Source organism: Gadus chalcogrammus, chromosome 7, assembly GCF_026213295.1.
Source record: "Gadus chalcogrammus isolate NIFS_2021 chromosome 7, NIFS_Gcha_1.0, whole genome shotgun sequence".
In the NCBI taxonomy this organism is placed as follows: domain Eukaryota; kingdom Metazoa; phylum Chordata; class Actinopteri; order Gadiformes; family Gadidae; genus Gadus; species Gadus chalcogrammus.
In genome coordinates this window covers 33,063,193-33,085,342 of record NC_079418.1, presented here as the reverse complement: position 1 = coordinate 33,085,342, position 22,150 = coordinate 33,063,193, and the positions used below count along the sequence as shown (strand labels likewise).

The 22,150-nt window shown below is 48.3% G+C and overlaps 4 protein-coding genes across 7 annotated transcripts in view; all 4 read right to left on the bottom strand.

Annotated features, from left to right (window-relative positions):
* The window catches only part of prdx5 (peroxiredoxin 5), a 7,162-nt gene extending 6,165 nt beyond the window's left edge, over nucleotides 1-997 (bottom strand). The window contains exons 1-2 of one of the 2 annotated variants that reach the window (XM_056593503.1): nucleotides 891-997; nucleotides 710-776 (exon numbers count right to left, since the gene is read on the bottom strand). In XM_056593503.1, coding sequence (XP_056449478.1) covers nucleotides 710-721 — 12 coding nt within the window. In that variant the 5' untranslated portion in view covers nucleotides 722-776; nucleotides 891-997. Of the gene's footprint in view, nucleotides 1-709 lie in introns of both variants that reach the window. The other variant, XM_056593502.1, reaches the window with a different exon arrangement.
* The window catches only part of LOC130385157 (barrier-to-autointegration factor), a 30,385-nt gene extending 10,198 nt beyond the window's left edge, over nucleotides 1-20,187 (bottom strand). Inside the window, exon 1 of the mRNA XM_056593505.1 lies at nucleotides 20,105-20,187. The gene's annotated coding sequence lies outside the window, so the exon portion shown is untranslated. The remainder of the gene's footprint in view (nucleotides 1-20,104) is intronic.
* On the bottom strand, nucleotides 1,442-15,301 carry esrra (estrogen-related receptor alpha). Of its 2 annotated transcripts, XM_056593500.1 has the most exons (7): nucleotides 14,795-15,301; nucleotides 13,111-13,202; nucleotides 8,551-8,951; nucleotides 6,868-6,984; nucleotides 6,225-6,506; nucleotides 5,400-5,669; nucleotides 1,443-4,197 (listed from the first exon to the last, which is right to left on the bottom strand). In XM_056593500.1, the coding sequence occupies exons 3-7, from the start codon at nucleotides 8,945-8,947 to the stop codon at nucleotides 3,944-3,946; spliced, it is 1,320 nt and encodes a 439-aa protein (XP_056449475.1). In that variant the 5' UTR covers nucleotides 8,948-8,951; nucleotides 13,111-13,202; nucleotides 14,795-15,301; the 3' UTR covers nucleotides 1,443-3,943. The 2 variants fall into 2 exon arrangements, with proteins under 2 accessions (XP_056449476.1, XP_056449475.1); XM_056593501.1 differs by lacking the exons at nucleotides 13,111-13,202; nucleotides 14,795-15,301 and adding an exon at nucleotides 11,199-13,103 and having other exon boundaries at nucleotides 1,442-4,197.
* On the bottom strand, nucleotides 18,456-20,196 carry LOC130385158 (barrier-to-autointegration factor-like). Of its 2 annotated transcripts, none has more exons than XM_056593507.1 (3): nucleotides 20,105-20,196; nucleotides 19,431-19,593; nucleotides 18,456-18,868 (listed from the first exon to the last, which is right to left on the bottom strand). In XM_056593507.1, the coding sequence occupies exons 2-3, from the start codon at nucleotides 19,554-19,556 to the stop codon at nucleotides 18,722-18,724; spliced, it is 273 nt and encodes a 90-aa protein (XP_056449482.1). In that variant the 5' UTR covers nucleotides 19,557-19,593; nucleotides 20,105-20,196; the 3' UTR covers nucleotides 18,456-18,721. The 2 variants fall into 2 exon arrangements, with proteins under 2 accessions (XP_056449482.1, XP_056449483.1); XM_056593508.1 differs by having other exon boundaries at nucleotides 20,077-20,169.
* Nucleotides 20,197-22,150: the final 1,954 nt, after the last annotated feature.

The following is a 22,150-nucleotide window of genomic DNA, read 5'->3' as shown; positions in this document are numbered from 1 at the left end:
AACTTCAAACTATAAAATATTCCCAGCTTGTCCACTAGGGGGCAGTAGGTGTGGCCTGTTCCAAAATGGCTTCTTGTATTCATCCCGTTTTATAATAAACCCAAATAAACAACCAAACTAAATGAAATGTATATTGCTGTTTTACAATGCGGTTGTCTGAGTTAAAATTCCCAAACGAGCCAGAGATTTCCCAGCATCTTGTCTGGTCAGTGATATGTGATGCAATATAATGTAACACAGATGCAGCACATGTTCCACGGTCGGAGAGCATAAATATGGAGAAAATAATATCATCAAACTAGGATAGGGGGGCATATCTAAATGTTCTTTATGGATCACTGAGGCCTAAACTCACGAGATTGCGGCTCAACGATCATTGAATAGCAGCTGCTTAGCACCAACGTCATCAACTAATGTTCCGTTTAAAAATAATGCGTTCAAACGGGGAGAATAGTTTGACCTCGTCGGAAAGTCTGGGGTTATATGATGTGTATATATAGTCTGTACAGCCTTGACCTTGTCCCAAATTAACTTTTAACATGTTAGACCAACCGAGCCACGCTAAACCTGAACACTATTCCTGCTTAATCCTAATTCTCTACTAGATTTATTGAACTATACAACTAAGAGGCTGGTTAAAGGTTAACATGGTCGGTTACAATCGACAAGATCATCGTACCGAGCAGAATTAAAAGCCGAACGACCTTACCTTGATGGGCATGTTTGCAGCTGAAGACGTACGCAGCGGTCTGACGCAGTGTACCAGTCCGAGGGTCCTGCAGAGAGTTTTATTAACGGACAGCATCTCTGATCAATGACTCCGTGTGTGCGACAGGGTCCTCCCAGTGGGATGATTGACACCTCCTAGTATGACTGAGCGGGAACTTCACCTGGAGCTCCTGGTTCACTTCGGTGTCCGGTTGGGATTTGGATTCAGACCCAAAGCTTTACTGCGCCACCTGCTCACCTGCTGGAAGCGTATCGGAGACTTCAGTCTATAATGAAGACCAGCTCATGTTTGGATGATGACCTGGTCTTCAAAATGCTCCATACTTATTGTTCTAAATGTATTACGTAACATTGTAAGACATGCAAACGGTAAAGGGCTTAGAGTCATAGTTATATGGTTTTATATTGATTTAAGAGGCATGAAAAGTAGAGTCAAATACAGTCAGCTGGGCTGTCGGAGCTGTGCCATACTGCGGCCAGCAGGGGGGGCTAATGGCCAGCAGGGGGGCTAAGTGCCAGCAGGGGGGGCTAATGGACAGCAGGGGGGCTAATGGCCAACAGGGGGCCTAAGAGGGTCCTCCTGTCCCCTCAGCTGTTGTCAACCCCTCGTGACCGCAGTAGAATACAATGAATGTAGGTTTTAACAGTTGTTACTTCTTTGCAAATTCAGCCTTCTACCGTTCAGATTCTGTACATCAGTTCCCTGAATCCTAATTGGTTGACGCTAGGTGCTGCTCGCTCTCTACCACCACCTATCCTAACCTCCACGAGCCGCGGTTCCGGGGACTTTGGCACGACGCAGGTATGAGAATGACAGGGCAGGGAATTTATGATCTGCTGACCGCACAAACATGAGACACCGGGATGTGGTGGCGCTGGCTCCATATTTATTACACAACACAAAAGCACCACAATGATCCGCCACCTGGTGGTGCCGGCGGCTCACAGTGGTCTTCATAGGGACAGCCTTAGACACAGAACGCTTTCATTAATGAGCCTAACACATAGCTTCACAGCAATTATCACGCACAGAAAGGTAAAACAAGTGTCAACAAACAGTAAATTGAGTAAAAAATAGAATTTAATCATTTAAATAGTCTTCCAAAATACAAACATTGATTTTAACCCCTAAATAATATAACATTAAGTAACTATTTTTCGTTATAACTGGCAATGTTAATTTTACACTGTGGCTTTACAAGGAAATGTGAGAGTTTTGGTAATTTCTTGTATTGCTCACCAATATTAATGAACACATTCTGAACAGAAATTACAAATGACGGTATTAATTCAAAGTGGACGGTGGACATTTGCTCAAACTGCTGTGATGCAGTGATGAGGGGGGGGCTGTATTCTACATCTGACCCCCGGGGGGGGACGGTTCCATCAGCTCATCACGCACGAACATAAAGATCCATCAGCCACCGAAGATATCCTCCGAAAGAGTGGAACCATCGACCGAATGTTCTGCTTTAGTGAGCGGAGGAGGAAGCGAGTCAGAATGGGGGAGGAAGTCATAAAATGTAAAACCCCAGAGGAGTCCCCACATGTGTGGTGTGAACTGGTAGTGAGCTGATCAGAGAGCTAGGACCAATACGAGATGCCCTTAATAGTTGTGTCTTTACTGGCTTAATGTTTCCAGGGTTTCAGGACAAACCCCATGAAACCCCCTCATCCTACAACTAGAACAACTCAAAACACACTCATTTAAAAACAATGCAAATATCTTCATAATATTATTATTTTTTTAAACCTTTAGCAAAGTCAACAACGTAAATCATGTATTTTAAAATGCTAAAGATTGAAAGGGTGGTCAAAAACATGTTACAATTGGGTCGTCTTTTCTTCTGGATAACAACTGGTTGTCCATCAGGCCGATGGTCCATCTCCTCTCTAGACGTCAGCATACGTTACCATAACGACCATCAGAGCACAGCATGTCCCAGGACCATCTCAGACAGCCATTCTTGTTTTTGTTCCTACTGAAGGAGAGTTTAACCTTTACGTGACCCCTTGTGTTCACTAATCACTCGAGGGTCTGGGCGTTGAACCCTTTAAACATTCTAATTTAGTAACGGCAGAGAGATGTTTGAACATCTCTCAGGCCGCTGAGTCGATAAAACCAAATCTAGAACACTTAGTTTCATACAGAGCGTTCTCTAAAGGAAACTTATTTTTGTTCCTCAAATCAAGTTAACGACAGTAATAGAAAAACAGGGTTTGCATTCCTCATCTTCTAAAATGGCCGTCAGGCTCCGGCTTATAAAGGGAAAAACAAAAAACATTTTCCCTGAACTATGTGCACACACACACACACACACACACACACACACACACACACACACACACACACACACACACACACACACACACACACACACACACACACACACACACACACACACACACACACTTTTATGGAAGCAAGTACCTATATGACATAAAAACTCAATGTGACTTTCCGACTATACAATCTTTAGATTTGCTTTCATGACATAAACCGATTGCGTCGCCTTTCCTTTACTCGTTTTCTATTCTAAAGCCCCTCCCCCCACCCGGCTGTCACTTTAATGTATTGCTTTTAACATATTGCAAGTAGTTCCTATGATCTGACAGCCCACCCTAGAAACCCTCAGTGTGAGCCCCCCCCACCCGGCCCTCATTGGCCCTCGGGCCAGCCTATGGCTATGGAGCAGCTATCAGCTGCACAAGGTCGACAGACAAACTGATTTTTCTCCGTCGTTTTTTGCGAATACTTGTTCAGTGTTGATCGTCGCTGGTTACGCAGCGTCGACCGCACAGGGAGGAGGGAATGACCGTCTCCCTGGTTACTGCAGAACGCCACCATCTGTCAAACATCCCATAATAATAATAATAATAATAATAATAATAAAACGTTCGGTCACTCAAGGCCCGGAAGAGTTGACCAGTCCTAGGATCGATGGGCGGCTTCGTGCAGGACGATGAAGCTCCACAATAAGAGTCCCTCATCAGTGGCTCCAAAATAAGAGCCCCTCATCAGGGCTCCATAATAAGAGCCCCTCATCAGGGCTTCACAATAAGAGTCTCCCGACAGGGCTCCACAATAAGAGTCACTCACTCCTCCTTGTGGACGAGACCTTTGTGAAGAAGATAGCGCCAGCGTCCTCAACACTCTCACGACTCCCCCCCCCCCGCACCACCTGCTCCTCCTCCTGCTCCTCCAGCTCCTCCTCTAGGGGGAGTCCATCATGGCCTCCAGCATCTCCAGGAAGAGTTTATGCATGGGCACGCCGCCGCGGCTCTTGATGCTGTAGAAGGTGGTGAGGGCGCGGCCCGCCGTCTGCCGGAGGAGGGGCAGCGTGAGCAGCAGCCGGCCCGCCCGCTGCCCGTCCTCCGGCCGCCGCTGGGACTCCAGCTCCACCAGCGCCTGATGGAGGAGGTCCCGCAGCTTCTGCACCGCCTCCATGTCCTCGATGTACACCGAGTCTGGAGGGGGAGGAGGGGGAGGAGGGGGAGGGGAGGGGAGGGGAGGGGGAGGAGGAGGAGGGGGGAGGGGAGGGGGAGGAGGAGGAGGAGAGGGGGAGGAGGAGGGGTAGGGGGGAGGGGGGATGAGGAGGAGAGGGAGGGGGGAGGAGAGGAGAGGAGGAGAGGGGAGGGGAGGGGGAGAGAGGAGGAGGAGGAGGAGGAGGGGAGGAGGAGGGGGGGGAGGAGGAGGAGGGGGGAGGGGAGGGGGAGGGGGGGGGAGGAGGGGAGGGGAGGGGAGAGGGAGGAGGAGGGGGAGGAGAGGAGGAGGGGGAAGGGAGGAGAGGGGAGGGGAGGAGAGGGGGAGGGGAGGGGGAGGAGGAGAGAGGGGAGGGGGAGGAGGAGAGGGGAGGAGGAGAGGAGGAGGCGAAGGAGGAGGAGAAGTAAACTGTTAAAAAAGAGTTAAAAAAGGATTCAAATAAATAGCCTAAATTGTGTAGACCAGCCACTGAGACACTGCAGACAGCTTCAGCTCTCCACCACTCACACTAATGAGTTCCTAAAGGGCAGAGCCATAATAATAACCACTGTATCCAGTTCCAATTAGAACACGTTGATAACGCAGTCACAGCCACACTAGACCAGGGAACGCAGCCCGCCCTGTCCCAACACCCAGCCGACGCTGTGTTGTGTATACGACCTCTACAGTAGAGGTTCTGGTGTTTACAGTAAGCCTACGTGGGGCTGTTGTTGACTGATGCAAGTCTGCTGACTACCTAAATGAATCAAGTGTTGTTGTAACACTACTAACAATTACTTACACACACTTTATTAACGTCATAATAGAGCTTAATCAAAGAGTGTCCGTTTCTTCCTGTGTGAGAGGTTAGCATTCAGGCGTTCTAGATCAGAGTAAAGTCTTTCTCAGTTATAAGCTGAGGCTTCGTGTGAGAAGCCAACATCTCCCTGTTAGCATTTCAGACAGAACAACAACAGCTCAGTATTTAACAGCTAGGCACAAAGTATGCTAAGCTAGGCCCCACAATAAAGAAAAAGAAGAAGCTATAGGAGCATACCTGCTGTAGTATAGTATGTAGTATAGAGTGGGTATCTGAGTGTACCTGAGTTGGTGAGGGCTCTGGGTGTCTGAGCGTACCTGAGTTGGTGAGGGCTCTGGGTGTCTGAGCGTACCTGAGTTGGTGAGGGCTCAGGGTGTCTGAGCGTACCTGAGTTGGTGAGAGCGATGGCCTTCAGCATGACGAACTCCTCGCGGTCGACGTTGAGGACGCGGAAGCGGCGGGCCAGCTGGCTGATGGCGGCGTTGAGCTCGGTGAGGCCGGCCACGCGGGACATCTCCTCGTCCAGGACGAAGTCCTCGGCGAACACCACCTCGTCCTCGCAGCCCAGCGAGCGATAGGCCACACCCAGCACCAGCACCTCCAGCCACACCGACTGCAGCACCGACATCTGGTCGGCCAAGGAGAGGGACAGGAAGCCTGGGGGGTGGGGGGGGGGGGGGGGGCTCTGTGAGGAACGGCTGCACGCTCTGAGGTCCTTCAAGGGCACCTCTATCACAGGCACACACACACACACACACACACACACACACACACACACACACACACACACACACACACACACACACACACACACACACACACACACACACACACACACACACACACACACGACCGCACACACACACACACACACACACACAAAAACACACAGAGACACACACAAACACACACACACACACAGACACATACACACGCACACACACACAGAGACACACACACACACACACACACACACACCCACCCACCCCCCCCCCCCCCCCCCCCTATAATAAAGACCCTAACGTCTCTGATCAGGGTGCCCTGGCTCCACAAGGAGAGGCTGTTTCTCCTTAAAGGTCCCAGGCCACCAGGTGTGATGGGTAGATCAGTCTCCCATCCTACCCAGTGGCCTGGAGCAAACGCTGACCTATCGGTGAGCAACTCCTAACCCCCCTAGTTACCGGGGATGTGCTTGGCCCCTCCCCTAGTTACCGGGGATGTGCTTGGCCCAGCCGATGATGACGACCAGCTCGCGGTCGGCCAGGTCGCACAGCGTGGTGAGCGTCCGCTGGGCGGTGTCGGGCTGCAGGGGGTCCGGCATGGCGAACAGCTTCTCGGGCTCCGCCACCAGCAGGTGGGACACGATGATGTGGGAGGAGCCCTTCTCCCCCTCCTTCCTCAGCGGCAGCGGCGCACTCTGATAGGTCGCGTTCTCCACCTCCGGCCGCCGCTTGTACTTCTGCCGGCCCCCCCTCACCCGGTCCAGGCGGACCCCTGACCCCGGGACAGAACGCACCGAGTGAGAGGGTGCAAGACCGCTCCTGAAGGGCGCCACATGGGGCGCCACATGGGGCGCCACATGGGGCTCCATTGGGCGTGCATGGGCGGAAGCAGTATTTCTGAAGGTGCCAGATTGTGCTCCAGGGTGTGTGGATGGAGGGAGTGCGTGGCGGGGGGGGGGCCAGATTGTGCTCCAGGGTGTGTGGATGGAGGGGGTGCGTGGCGGGGGGGGGGGCCAGATTGTGCTCCAGGGTGTGTGGATGGAGGGGGTGCGTGGCGGGGGGGGGGGGGCCGATGGTGCTCCAGGGTGTGTGGATGGAGGGGGTGCGTGGCGGGGGGCCGATGCGGGACTCACCCTCCTTCAGCATGCCGACCTTCAGACACTTGGTGAAGCGGCAGGCTTGGCACGCCTTCCGCCGGCGCTTGGTGATCTCACACTCGTTGGACGCCGGACAGCTGTACTCGATGTTACCTGGAACAAGGTGGGGAAGGTTTTTTACTAAATAGTAATGTTTGTATTAGTAATAAACTGTTCCTGTGCATGTCCGCCCTACCTACTAAGAAGTCATTGTGTACCGCCCAGTAGTAATACTAATGTTTGTACTGGTAATATAGTTTTTCTCAGTCGCTTTGGTACATTTCTTGAATCATCCTCAACATTTGCAAAACAGTAAACGCATTTCTCAAAACAATTCGTGCAAATAGCAAAACACCATGGATTACCTGCACAAGCCAGTCTCTTGAGCAAAATCCTTAGTTCATCTCTCAAAAGTAAATATCTGTGTCAATGAACATGTCGGTGCCACCAGAATGTCCTTGTGTCATTGTGTATGGATAAGACAGTCAAATTGCTTAGTCATGTTGTCAATATAACAGTGTACTCTGGAGGGATGTTCTGATGTAAACTATGGCTAAAGGTCTGAAGACAATTATTGTAAATTGTAAGTTACACCTTAGTGTATGTGGGAGATTGATTGCAAGAGACTGGACAAGATTCACATTTACGCTTTGACTGTTTGTACTGTAATTTGTTGACAGACCATGTCATTGCTAGAAATGTGAACATAGTACTATCTCCTTAGGGTAAACTGTACATGCATTGCTGTATGAATTACAGTGCAGTCTTCCTACACCTCCTGACGTTCCTGTCTGTTGGGCAACAGATTCTCATTCTCACGCAGCCTCACTCCTCTTCCTCTTCTTCTTCTCTCTGGCTGTTGACCCCGTCCAATTCCTTGTCCTTCCATTGTCAGACATTGTCAGACAATGTAACATTGTGTTGTGCTCCAGCTATATATATACTTGCCAGTTTATGGTTCATGAGATGCACCTTTGAGCTATTCCAGTCAACTGGTTGATCGTTGGTTGATCTAACACTTCACACATTTCCCTTCTTTAGAGAAACCTGGTAGCAATTTACCAATTTACCAATTCAGGACAGATTAAAAAAAAAAAAAAGTCTAATGGAAATGTAAAGAAATATGGTCGACATATTATGACAACTTGTTCAACCATTTTGCATGTAAAGACTTATGCAATGAAGTAATGCCTAAATGTTGTGGGGGTTAGACTATTCAATAGAGACTCATTACAATATATTTTGATCAACATGACATAAGCAATTGATAATGTAGGAAAGAGCAGAGAATTGTACATAATCATTTGCATGAATGTACAACAGCATTGCAACATTCTCAAAGAAATGAGAAACTGCTTTTTTGACTAGACAAGTGACACAATGATGTGAAGATTGAACAGGTAGTGTAGAGAATTTCAATTCTGATCTGAGAAATGTACCAAAGCGACCGAGAAAAACTGCAATAGCGTGGTCCTGCTGACCAGAGGGTGCGCCCTGCCCCATAAGAGGTCAGTGTACTACCCAGTAGTAACACTAATGTTGTACTGGTACTAACAGTGTGGCCCTCCTGACCAGCAGGGGCTCCCTACCCAATAAGAGGTCAGTGTACTACCCAGTAGTAACACTAATGTTGTCCTGGTACTAACAGTGTGGCCCTCCTGACCAGCGGGGGCGCCCTACCTTGGATGGTCCTCTTGAAGAAGGCCTTGCAGGCCTCGCAGGACGCCACGCCGTAGTGGTACCCCGACGCCACGTCTCCGCACACCAGGCACAGCCTCTTGGGCAGCGTGCTCAGGGTGTACTTGCAGCGCCCGCCGCCGCTGCCCGTGGACCCCTCCTCCACGCCGTCGCCCCCCTCCTCCTTGAAGTGGCACCGCAGGGGGGGCGTGTACAGCGGGGGGGAGTAGCGCCGGCCGCCGTCGCCCCTCGTCCCGCCCCCTCCTCCCCCGCCGCCCCCCCCGCTCTGGGAGGAGTCCGAGGAGGCTCCGCCGGGGCTGTTCCGCCCGCCGCCGCCGCCCTCCGGGCTGCTGGGCTCCGCCTTGATGTACAGGTCTGTCCGGCGCTCCCGGGAGGACATGGTGCTGCACCAACGAAGAAGAGGAGGAGAGGAGTGAGGAGGAGAGGGGTCTGACGGTGTGAAGCACCAACGAAGAAGAGGAGGAGAGGAGTGAGGAGGAGTGAGGAGGAGAGGGGTCTGACGGTGTGAAGCACCAACGAAGAAGAGGAGGGAGTGAGGAAGAGGAATACTCCTGGAAGGTGTCAATTCTTTGGGTGAGCACATCATGAGCCCAACGAGCCCTAACTTTGGTTTCCTTTGACAGAAGCAGAATGCCTCCAGTTAATACATAATAACCACATGTCTACAGTACTGATGAAGGGGGTTCTATGGGACCCAATACTGTTCACTGGCCCCTATTGATCACTTGGGCTCATCCACCATGATTATCCATCAATCACATTTCCAGCAGTCAGGTAAAAACGAGCGTCTCGTCAGAGTAGAGTCAGAGTACCGTTTAAAGTACTGTCTGAAGTACTGTCTAAAGCACTGTCTAAAGCACTGTATGTTAAGTTCAGTGGTTGTGGCGACATGTGGACTGCGGGGGGTGTCGTTCTACAGGGACCGAACACAATCACTGCTGCTTTAAAACAGGGACCTCACCAAACACTGCTGCTTAAAACAGGGACCTCACCGAACACGGCTGCTTAAAACAGGGACCTCACCGAACACTGCTGCTTAAAACAGGGACCTCACCGAACACTGCTGCTTTAAAACAGGGACCTCACCAAACACTGCTGCTTAAAACAGGGACCTCACCGAACACTGCTGCTTAAAACAGGGACCTCACCGAACACTGCTGCTTAAAACAGGGACCTCACCGAACACTGCTGCTTAAAACCGGGCTGCTCACCAGAGTTTAGATTCTCGGCCCGACCCGGCCCGCGAGTCGGGTCGGGCAGAGAATCTAAAATATTTCCCACCACTATCCTCGGGCCGGGTCGGGCCTCTGATCAAGCGTTTTTATTTGTATCTTTATCATTGGTTTATTGGCCTAAGCTGAGGAGAAATCTATGCCATTAACAGAAATATTATAGGCCTTTATTACACGGGTCTTCTCAATGCCGTGGAACGCTCCGTTCACTTGCATGGGTAGTAGTTCGGTGACTTCAACCCCAGCGTCTTCCGTTGCTAAGCGACGTCACCGTCTTTGCGGACAAATTATTTCTCTGCTGATCAACACTACGAATGCTGGTAACGAATAAATTGTAAAAAGACACACCATTTGAAGTTATTTTTTCGTTTTGGCAAGTAGCCGTGTAATAAGCGGGATAATGTGTGGAACGTCACCGGTCATTATCGAAAATAAGCCCCTTCAGGGCGAGGCTGCAAGACACCTTCGCTGCGCGTCGGTGTACTGTTCGCCCTGTCGGGGCTTATTTTCCCAATAATGACCGGCGTTCTATACATTATCCCTTACATATCGGGCTTGGGCTCATAATTACAGCTAATGTATCGGGTAGGGCTGGGCGCGGACAGAACGTGCACGGGCTTGGGGCCGGGTCGGGCTTGATTTTCTGGGCCCGATCTAAGCTCTACTGCTCACCGACCACTGCTGCTTTAAAACAGGGAGCTCACCGAACACTGCTGATTTAAAACAGGGACCGCACCGAACACTGCTGCTTTAAAACAGGGACCTCACCGATCACTGCTGCTTTAAAACAGGGACAGTAAAACGGACACGATCACTGCTGCTTTAAAACAGGGACCTCACCGACCACTGCTGCTTTAAAACAGGGACACTAAACGGACACGATCACAGCTGCTTTAAACAGGGACCTCACCGATCACTGCTGCTTTAAAACAGGGACACTAAACGGACACGATCACTGCTGCTTTAAAACAGGGACCTCACCGAACGCTAGTGCTTTAAAACAGGGACCTCACCGAACGCTAGTGCTTTAAAACAGGGACCTCACCGAACGCTAGTGCTTTAAAACAGTACCTCAACGGATCAGATCACTGTTGCTTTAAACGGGCTGTGAGCCATGGACCGGCACGGTCATTATATCGACTTAAAACCCTTACCCTCTGCGAGTTAACCCGCATTCTGGGTTAAGGTGCGGTCTCACTTGATGCATCTGTGGTCTAACGTGATGTATCTCAGGCTGGCGATGTAGCGTTAGCACTAGCTATGCAGCTTTGCAGCTACGGCTAACGTTAGCCGACATGCTAGTTCCGATCCGAATTGAGATCTTAACGTTCCGGATTGAGCTCCTAATGTTCCGGTTGGAGGTCCTATGTGGCCCGGTCCAGTACATGTCCATCTTACCTGTGATGAGAACCGGGTCGTGGATCCTGCGCTAGCACAGCATCCTGACGGCTAACAGCGGATTAGAAACGTCGCTAATTTGGCGTCTTAACTTTTCTAGATCAGATCCCCAGGAGCCGCTCCACGCCGAGTCGCTCCTGAACCGGTTCCCTTTGGATAGTCCGTGCAGTCGGTTCCTGATGCGATCCGTAATAACCCGATCTCCAGCTCAAAGTTAATCTATTACATCCATGACCGCCACAGTATTGTGGATACAGTACAGCCCGACTAGCTGATGTTTGGTCTGACTGGCTGGCTGACTTACTAGCTACCAGGGGGAGGTCATCCAGTGCTCATCATGCCGAGCTATAATCACCTAGAGGATGAAGAGCATCCAATAATAGTAGATTTCGGTCCAATGTGAAAGTGAATCAGAGATTAAACTACAGCAGTCATCATCCAAGAGTTATATGTATATTGACATACATGATATAAAACCAATAATAAATTAAGAGAAACCTTAAACTCTTAAACCCTCTGGTTCTAAAACTATTGAGCTGAGACTAAACGACGCGGTGCAAAATAACCAAAAGCAAAATAAGAGTATAGGGACTGGTCATGTTATGAACCATTAAATGCATAGCCTACAGTAGATAGCTCCGGCAGAACATTAGCATTCATTGTGCAACAATCCTCTACAAAGGTCTCTCCACTCCCACTTACTCAAGCACGGAACAAATCACATTTGTGGTCCAACTTTGGTCGTGTGCCAGTGGCAACCTTCAAAAGTTACAAAGCCCTTCCCCACTCTGTGCGACATTGAATTACCACTAAAGCCTGGACGTTCCTTCACACAAATCCCACAAATGAAGCTTCGAACCTGATTCTTATTTCTAGAATTTCTTGTTCCTTTCAGACTTGTTTATGTCCTCGCCCCACAGCGGTGGCTGTTTGTCAGTAGTCTGTCCCTGCCCTCAGTCTGTGCTTCAGTCTGCCCTTCATTTAGCCTTCGTCTCTCAACACTATCAGGACTTCTTCCACAGCGTGAACCACCTCCCCTCACATTGAGCGGCGGCGTGGAGGAGCTGAAAGACCTCGCTACTCAAAGGCCGAGCGCCAACCTGAGGGCTGGCAGTGCCTTCTGGGAGAGCGGGACTCCCATGAGCCTTTGGGGCCGTTGGCACGGGGTGTGGCGTTTGTTTTGAGAGGAGCGGTGAGGGGTGGTGTTGATGCCGTGTGCCACATCCTGTTTGACAACAGAGTACCGATCACTGCAGCCCGGACGTTCTCTATGGTCCGTCTCTATGGTGACTCAGGTAACTCATCACATTCTGAATATTGATGCAGCCGTGGGACATGTCCTGAATGGTGGACTCATGCTGGCCGTTCTTGACCCTTGACCTTTGTGGTTTAATAAAACAGTGCACATATTTGACCTTAAACCTCAAATGTAGGATTCAGAATGATAACTTCTTGTCCACCTTATTGCTAAATATCTTAATTAATAATATCAGTTATTATTCGTTAATAAATAAGACAAACCAAACGTGATGATTTAACACAATATTCATTATCAATGGGAATATCATTGATAGAGATAGAGATATAGATATGAAATATATATTTCTTTCCTTTTTCTAATCATGTTTACTGCAACACTAACTTTGCCAGCCAGGAACACATCCTGGTCTTGTATTGTTGGTCATTGATAAGAAACACTTATCAATTATTTATCGAAGGGAAAGCCTTCTCTACTCAACACCTGCGAAGGGAACCGGAATCCAAATCATCTCATGTATACACTGTATACACATACAGTCTTTAGCACATTGCTATGAACAGGACTTCTGGGAGAGCAGATCCCCAGTGAACAGAACGGGAGTATTACGGTGATCAATGACGGGTTGGAGTTCAGAGCAGAGAGGAGGTTTACCTGATAGCTGGGAGCTGGGAGTCCACTCTTCTTGGTGGCAGAACTTGGTGGCTCTCCGTTTGGCTCGAGGTGTTATCGTCTTCTCAGGGCACCTGGGTCACACACCAAGAAACACAACTGTTCAGATGCCACCATGCCGACTCCAGCGTAAACACAGCTCCCTTTTGGTCCCAAACCGGAACATGTGTTGGCCCCAAAAATAACCCCCAGTCCCAGCATGTTCCAGGACCTCATCAGGGACGGACATTAGCCTTCTCAGAGACGTAATCAACGACCAGGCACGATCCCCTGAAGCGGCGACCAGCGAGCAGAATGAGAACCCTCTGTCTCTTTAGCCAGAGCTTTCATTACAGTTGTCACTCACCCCCACACACAGCAAACTGTATCTTAACACAATTTACCGACACACACACACACACACACACACACACAGAGAGAGCCGTTCGCCCTCCCCCTGTTCGCTGATACGTTCCAAAGGTCACAGCCAGCCGAACGCTTGAAGGACACACGAGTCCACAGCACCACGTCCCTCTGCTGGGAGCTATGCAGGGTTTAGGTGGCACACACACACACACACACACACACACACACACACACACACACACACACACACACACACACACACACACACACACACACACACACACACACACACACACACACACACACACACACCTTGATGCAGTACTATTTGTTATCAGCAGATTATGAATTGTTACACTGAACATCAAGCAATACTTAAAAGATATCTGTCTTATTCAGCACACCACTTTACCCTACGACCAAACTTAATGTTCTGTGTTTTTGGTTCTTGGGAATACCCAAATTGTAAAAGTTGACAACGGAAAGTTTTGTCACGCAAAAAGAATGTCGGGGACAGTTCGGTGAATGGTTGTAGGATCGCTGCTCTACCGACGCTAGTGGTCTGAAAAAGCCTTTAAAGTGTATTCTGTGAGGCGGTACGAGCCGCAGGGCTGAGAGGAGCTGATATGTTGCATTAATCCCACTGTGGGAGAGCTGGGCTACGCAGTGGAGACGAGCGGAACGGCAGCAGGGGTCACCTTGCCCAGGACTGATCTCGCGTCGGTGAAAGGTTAATTGCAAAAGTGGATTATGTCTTAAAATCAGTAGTCTCTCAATCCCGGTTCAGTTAAGGGCCCGAGGTTTGCAGAAAGTACTGGGTCCAAACACGTACATTCAACTGTAAATATGCAACACGGAGGAGAGTTGGGAAAGTGTTTGGGGGGATTTGGACCGGACTCAAACTCAGCCTGGATGAAGGCTGACCCCGGGGGACCGTTCACCGCTACCTGATCCCGGTCGTGCACACGTTCAAATCCCATCTGGTTAACATTTGACGGCCTGATCTTTTAAGAAACGGCATTAGTCTCTCAACAGCAGAGTGATTCCAACACGACACGGAGCGTTCTGCAGCATAATGAGCTCCCATCTCTTATATTAGATCTGAATACGAGACGAGGGTCTACACTAATTTACAAGACAGCACGTCGCTCATTTCTTTACAACGTTTATGTTTTTCGACAGACTTAAACGCCAACTTCGCCTGTCGCTGCGGGATCGTGCGTGAAGCTCCCCGCACCCCGACGACGAAACCCGCAGCGCAGAGAGGACCCGAGGAGCGCCCTGCCGGCCGCCGAGCGCCTCCACACGGACGGGCACCCACCTGGAAACATCCCGGGAGATCCGCGCTCTGGATTTAGATCTCAAGTCCCACCGGTCCTCGACGTCCCCTCGGTCCTCTGGTCCGCACTCTGGCCCGCTCGGCGCCGCTCGGACCCTCGGAGATTCGTCACGTCACGAGATCATAGCCTTCGGCTCGGGGTTTTTGGTGAGGCTGGACCCCCAACGGTTCGGCGGATGCTGGGGTAGAACCGGGATCCTCGATCCAGAACGTGTAGTTAGATAGCCTCAGTCCTCTCTGTATCCCGGGTCGATCCTCCTCCCTCTTCCCGAACGCGTCCTCTCTGAGTCTCCTTACGTATTGCGTCCTCTCTGCGTCCCCTTACGTCGTACGTGGTTCCACTGACGTCATCGTGACCTATAGTCTCCGCACCAATCGTCACGCAGTGCTGCAGAGTCTCCTCCCCCTCCCCGGGACCAGCAGCTCAGCAGCTCATACCAGATACTGGTGGTGATACTGGTCTGAGCATGTTACTGGTCTGGGCTGCTGGTATATAGGAATGTAATATAGGAATATATCTTAATGTTTCAAATCCTTCATTGAAACATTAAAATATTCCTATATTCCATCAGTAGCTCAGACCATTATGGGCTATACTATAGCCCATAATTTATATACATATATACTGCATGAACACACTTTTCTGTCCATGAAGATGGACTATATTAAAGTATTTCGGATTCTAGCCCCCCCCCCCCCCCCCCACCCCCATAACCACACATCTCTTTGGAGAGCATGGAAAATGTTTGCAGTCGCGCGCCGCGCTGGGTCTTGTGACCCCGTGCGTGTGCGCATGATAGCGCCACGCACGTCCAGACCGTGCGCGAGTCACCGGCTCTTCTTGGAAGGGGGCCAAAGCAGTGAGGCTCACTGGCGGACTGCAAGAGCAAGGAGACAGTCACAAACACACCGGAGGACAGATCCCGTGGTTATATCGGGGTACAGTGTTGTTATCGTGGTACACACACCCCAAATACAAACTGTGTTTATAACGGGGTACAGACCGTGTTTATATCGGGGTATATGTTTGTATCGGGGTACAGTGTTTATATCGGGGTACAGTGTTTATATTGGGGTACAGTGTTTACATCGTGGTCCAGATATGATTATATCAGGGTAAAGTGTTTATAATGGGGTACAGTGTTTATACTGGGCTTAAAGACCGTGTTTATATCGGGGTACAGACAGTGTAATGAACAGCTTGATAATTATAATAATTATTATTATTATTATTACAGCCGCGCTTTAACTTATCTTTATTCATGTGATTATTAACGGATAATAAGCACGATATTATCCATTATTCCTTAAGGACACACACGGACACACACACGGACACACACGCACTCATACACACACACACACACACACACACACACACACACACACACACACACACACACACACACACACGCACTCATACACACACACACACACACACACACACACACACACACACACACACACACACACACACACACACACACACACACACACACACACACACACACACACACACACACACACACAGCAGCACGAGTACCGCTCTTCATAGCGACACCACGAGCTCGACTTATTTCCATAGTGCGCACGCGAGAGGAGCGACTGACGGCGGCGGAGTCATGGCGACCTTGAAACAAGGTCACGCGCGGTCTCTGCAGACACTGCAACTCCGCGGGCCGCGTCATCACCCTGCCGCAGAGTCTGCAACGTCCTCATCAGCACCGAGCGGGCTGCCTCGTCCTTCGGGTTCACCCCCGAGCAGGCGAGGGTTCGGGGTACTTTACCCCTCATGTACCCCTCGTGTTCCCCTCATGAACCCCTCATGAACCAACACGCGGAGGACCGAGGCTGTTCTATTGCGTAAGGAGAAGCGGGCACCACGTGTGCACCGCGTGTGTCCCACGCAACGTAGGCTACACGACGACAGAACGGCGGAAAGATTACATTGAGTTGATCATTCACGAGTTCTATAAGGGGGTGGGGGGGCCTTAACAGGTCATGACCCCGGACGTGAACGGCCGGAACACAAATAAAGAGACGGCGGCCGGCGGGGGGGGGGGGGCGGTCGGCGGCCGCCATCCCCCCCCCCCCCCCACTTAACTTAATCTTACCAACTGGATTTCCAGATGTAGAACCTAATCGCCGAGAAATACAAAAGTGAAGGGGGGGAGGGAGCAGAGAGAATCTCCGCCGTCCCTCGTGCTGTAACAAATGGCCAGCAGCTGTCATCAACCTTATCGATCCGCAGGCTAAAAACAACCCAGCGCGCGCACGCACACACGCACATGCACACGCGCGCGCGCGCACACACACACACACACACACACACACACACACACACACACACACACACACACACACACACACACACACACACACGAACACACACACACACACACACACACACACACACACACACACACACACACACACACAAATACACACACACACACTGAGACTGGGATGAAGTGAGGAATATGTCCTACTAATTAATACCAATAACCACACGCGTGTTTATGACAGCTCCGTCCTTTATGTCTTCCTTATCTCGTGCAGAACAGGTACGGGGCGTCCCGAGGGCGGCCATTAAACCGTCGGTCGGTCGAGGCCCGCTCCGCCAGCAGAGACAGATCTGATGAGGGTGTGACCTCTAGTGACCTCTAGTGACGCTCTCTGGAACGGCAGCCAAGCGGAGCCGCAAAGTCCTAAATCTGTACTGGTACTATTGGATGGATTCTAAATCAATAGGTAAACCTTGACCAGTAGAAGACGTTGATTATTGACACCGTGAACAGACCAAAGTACTATCAAAAGTACTTATCGTATTAAATTGACCACCTGTGACTTTGACCAAACCACACACACCCCTCTCATGAGTTAAGGCCTTTCATTTCAGCAAGACTTATCTTTTACCAATGCTCTCTTAATCACATTTGATTTAATGCTGGTGCTGCTTTGCCACCAAGTAGCCCATTTTTAGTCGTGAGATTAACAATGGAGGCAAGAAAAGTGTAGGAAACTTCATGACACAGTTTATCTTCAAATGTATACACTGCAATTATCCTGCTTATTTACAAAAAATGTTGATTCCATATTCCTCAACATATCAATTACAACACTCATCTCAGTACTTCTTTTCCATTCCTACAGTGTATAAAACAATTGGTAAAAAAGCATTTATGTTGAAAGCGCCATCGGACTGGAACAATCTCCCTTCAAACATACGATCACTGACATCTTCTCATAATTTTAAAAATGCCCTGTCTTCTTATTTTGAGTTAAACTGTGTTTCAGATAATGTTATATACATTTTTCTTTTTTATTATTCTTATTCTTATTAATATTCTTATTATTATATATATATATATATATCTTCAAAAGTATAACATATTTTTAAAATCTGAAAAGAACCCCACAATTCCAAGCAGATCTTAACATTTTAAAATGTGAATGGAGTCTCTAGGTAAAAAATTGAGGAAGGAGATAGGGCCCAAAGTTCTGAGAGAATAATGAAGAAGAAAGAAAGAAAGAAAGAAAGAAAGAAAGAAAGAAAGAAAGAAAAGAAAGAAAGAAAGAAAGAAAGAAAGAAAGAAAGAAAAGAAAGAAAGAAAGAAGAAAGAAAGAAAGAAAGAAAGAAAGAAAGAAAGAAAGAAAGAAAGAAAGAAAGAAAGAAAGAAAGAAAGAAAGAAAGAAAGAAAGAAAGAAAGAAAGAAAGAATAAAACTTAAGAAGAATCTAATAAGAATCCCTTCAACTATCCTGGCTGATCCTACATGCTAATGTACCCAAGAACACACAAGCTTAGTTTCCATGAAGTCAGTGTGTCGTCGGTCAGCAACTCACAGTTCAAACTACTTGCTTTCTATTTCATCTACGTTACCAAACTGTGTTTCCCCACAAGAGCGGCCTACAGGAAGGAGTCGCACCAATCCCTGAGGCAGCGGTAGCAATGATCTTGCTGTCTGGAATTCGCCCCGCATGTGTCTTTCAGCCAGCACTTGAAGCGCCCCTCGTCCTTCCCCAGCATTAGGAAATGACCCAGCACCTTTTCCGCCTGAGACAGACAGACACAGACAGACAGACAGACAGACAGACAGACAGACAGACAGACAGACAGACAGACAGACAGACAGACAGACAGACAGACAGAGACAGACAGACAGACAGACAGAGACAGACAGACAGACAGACAGACAGACAGACAGACAGACAGACAGACAGACAGACAGACAGACAGACAGACAGACAGACAGACAGACAGACAGACAGACAGACAGACAGACCGACAGACCGACAGACAGACAGACAGACATGGAGACAGAGAGAGACAGAGGATACAACAAACGTGCTGTTATCAGACCGTCCCATCAGGCAGTATCTGAGCTGATAGGTGACCGTGTCCCCAGGAGTTCTCCGAGGCCCCTTAGAGGACAGCCGGGCTAACATATATTCTCCCCTTTGCCGTTCATCTAAAGTCATCAAATCATGTCCCTCATATATTGATGTGCCTTTAACGGCCCCCGACTTAACAGCCCCGTCAACCGGCTCCTCATTTGTTGACACTTGAATTCATAACCCACCCCGTGGCCTCCTAGCGGTGTGTGTAGCTCATGCACCTTATCAAAGCCCTTATCCTCCAGCCTCTTGCCGAGCGCGTCTCCGATGCCGGCCAGAGCCGTCACCTTCTTCTTGGCCATTGGCTCAGACACAAAGTCCCTGTGTTTCTGAGTGGTCGACGACATGTTCACTAGTGGTGGTGAGGGTGAGGGGTCACCCGATCTGAAGCACAATATCACAGATTAATACATGAAATTAATTATTAAAACCAATTTGACTTCATCTTGTAATATGCCTTCACCGGTTAGAGATTAAACTATAGACTTCACAACAAACCACTAGTAGATTCACAACCAGCCAGGTCAGAATCAAACGTTGGCATTTTAAAGTTGGTCTATCTGGTATGAACATTTTTAATTAGACTCACATCAAATGGTTTAGCTTAATAAAAAAGTCCAATCACCCACAGATAAAACCTATAAACCAGATCAACCACACGTTTAACACGTTTAATCACTATACAACAATGGGACACACAAGCCCTAACTATATATTGTATATATATATAAACTATAAATTAGTATATGTATACTACATAGGAGATTTGACAATCCGTAGGCACCTACGCCCCTTCCTTTCAACCCTTTCAAACCTACGGAACCTTATCTAAATGTTCATATCAGCAACAATGTACGATTCACTTACTGAGCTTCTGAAGATAAATCCACCTTACCTGACTCCGTACTGAGTAGCCTATTTCTTTCTCAATATTATTTTTTTAATATTATAATATTGTCGTTTTCCTGTTGTTCAGGGGAACTCCACCCCAAAAAAATCATAGCTTTGCGCAGTTACAGGTCAAACTAAAATCCCTTTCTTTGCAAAGTGAGTAAAAAAGTGGGATTAAGTTGAGAAAGCAGTTAGCGTAGTCCACTGCATCTAAACAACTAAGTAGCCTATGTGATGGACGCGAGGTAGTTTCACTATATTTCTATGAATCTCCGTAATCCCCGTCTCAGAATTGTTTCAGTTTCGTTTTAAATGTCATGGACGTGCGCAGATTTGTTTTTAAACCAAGGCCTACGTGTTGAAACTTTCTTTTCACGCACGGAAAATGTTAGTGTTTGTGTGCGTGACCGTGTGACTAGAAACAATTAGACATTCAATTCTAATAATGTTGTGTGATTGTAAATACGTTTTTACAACTTTTTAATCAGCCACAAAATGAAGAATGATGCAATTGCATCAATCTTCATTTTGAGGTTGGTTTTATGTTTCATTTATTTAAATAAAGATGAACATTAGATCACATTTCACATTTCTGTAAAGGCACATCTATCGAAAATATTATTTGTATTTTTCACGTTTATATCCATCGTCTAGCTAATTAGCATATGTTTCGTGGGGGTTGGGGGGGTGGGGGTGGTTGGGGCAGAGAGAATCTCCGACTTCCCTCTTGCTTTAACAAATGGCCAGCACCGAGGGCGGCCATTAAACCATCGGTCGGTCGAGACAGCTGTCCCGCTGTCGTGGAGAGCCCCGCCCCCCCGCTCCGCCCCCCGCCCCGGGACGCTTTCCAAGGTCCGCACGTTCTGTTGGTCAGCCAGCGTTATGTGTGAGCTCCACTACGCATCGATCGACGAGGGACCTCAGACACCAGGGCATAAGGTGCGTCTGTTTGGTGATCAATAACTCTGTGAATAAATAACCCATGGTATTATCCACTGGTACAACCACTGGTATTAACCACTGAAGTTAACCACTGATATATCAACTGGTACAACCACTGGTATCAACCACTGGAGTTAACCATTGGTATTAACCACTGGAGTTAACCACTGATATATGCACTGGTACAACCACTGGTACAACCACTGGTATTAACCACTGGAGTTAACCACTGGTATTAACCACTGGAGTTAACCACTGATATATGCACTGGTACAACCACTGGTACAACCACTGGTATTAACCACTGGAGTTAACCACTGGTATTAACCACTGGAGTTAACCACTGATATATGCACTGGTACAACCACTGGTACAACCACTGGTATTAACCACTGGAGTTAACCACTGATATATGCACTGGTACAACCACCGGAGTTAACCACTGGTATTAACCACTGGAGTTAACCACTGATATATGCACTGGTACAACCACTGGTATTAACCACTGGAGTTAACCACTTATATATCCCCTGGTTGTAACCACTGCCACTGGTACCAACACACTGGTATTAACCATTGGTAACAACCACTGGTACCAACACACTGGTATTAACCACTGGTACCAACACGCTGGTATGAACCACTGGTAACTGTAAAGTATTCGGTTACTTATAATAAAAGACGTCCACACATCGGTCCAAGTTAAATCAACGTCTTTACTTTTTGGTCCGCCCGCGCATGCCTCGTAACAACGTATATCGGTTACGTCATTTACACGTGATCATACAATTCTATTACATCTCCCCCTTGAGATTCTTACGATCTTAACACTGAAATTATCAACATTGGCTAGGAACATCATTATTATTAAAGCACTATTCTGTTAATTCTATTACCAAACTAGGAAAATGTGTATGGCCTTCTGGAACTCAATGTAAAACCAACCAATACATTCCGACACGGTATTATACACATTTCTGGAACTCTTTTCACATTAAAGATGAAACACTATTCATAGTTGGAACTCAATGCAATATTACCAATCACATGTATCACAGTGCACAGTATGATATACATTTCTGGAACTCTTTTCACATTAAAGATGGAA

Excerpts from the sequence above, each read along its gene's own strand:
- esrra (XM_056593500.1), bottom strand. The coding sequence starts at position 8,947 with ATGTCCTCCCGGGAGCGCCGGACAGACCTGTACATCAAGGCGGAGCCC. Across the intron at positions 6,985-8,550 it reads CTTCAAGAGGACCATCCAAG|GTAACATCGAGTACAGCTGT; the intron begins GTAGGGCGCCCC and ends ACCTTGTTCCAG. Across the intron at positions 4,198-5,399 it reads CATCGCTCTCACCAACTCAG|ACTCGGTGTACATCGAGGAC; the intron begins GTACGCTCAGAC and ends CTCCCCCTCCAG.
- LOC130385158 (XM_056593507.1), bottom strand. The coding sequence starts at position 19,556 with ATGTCGTCGACCACTCAGAAACACAGGGACTTTGTGTCTGAGCCAATG. Across the intron at positions 18,869-19,430 it reads AGGATAAGGGCTTTGATAAG|GCGGAAAAGGTGCTGGGTCA; the intron begins GTGCATGAGCTA and ends TGTCTGTCTCAG.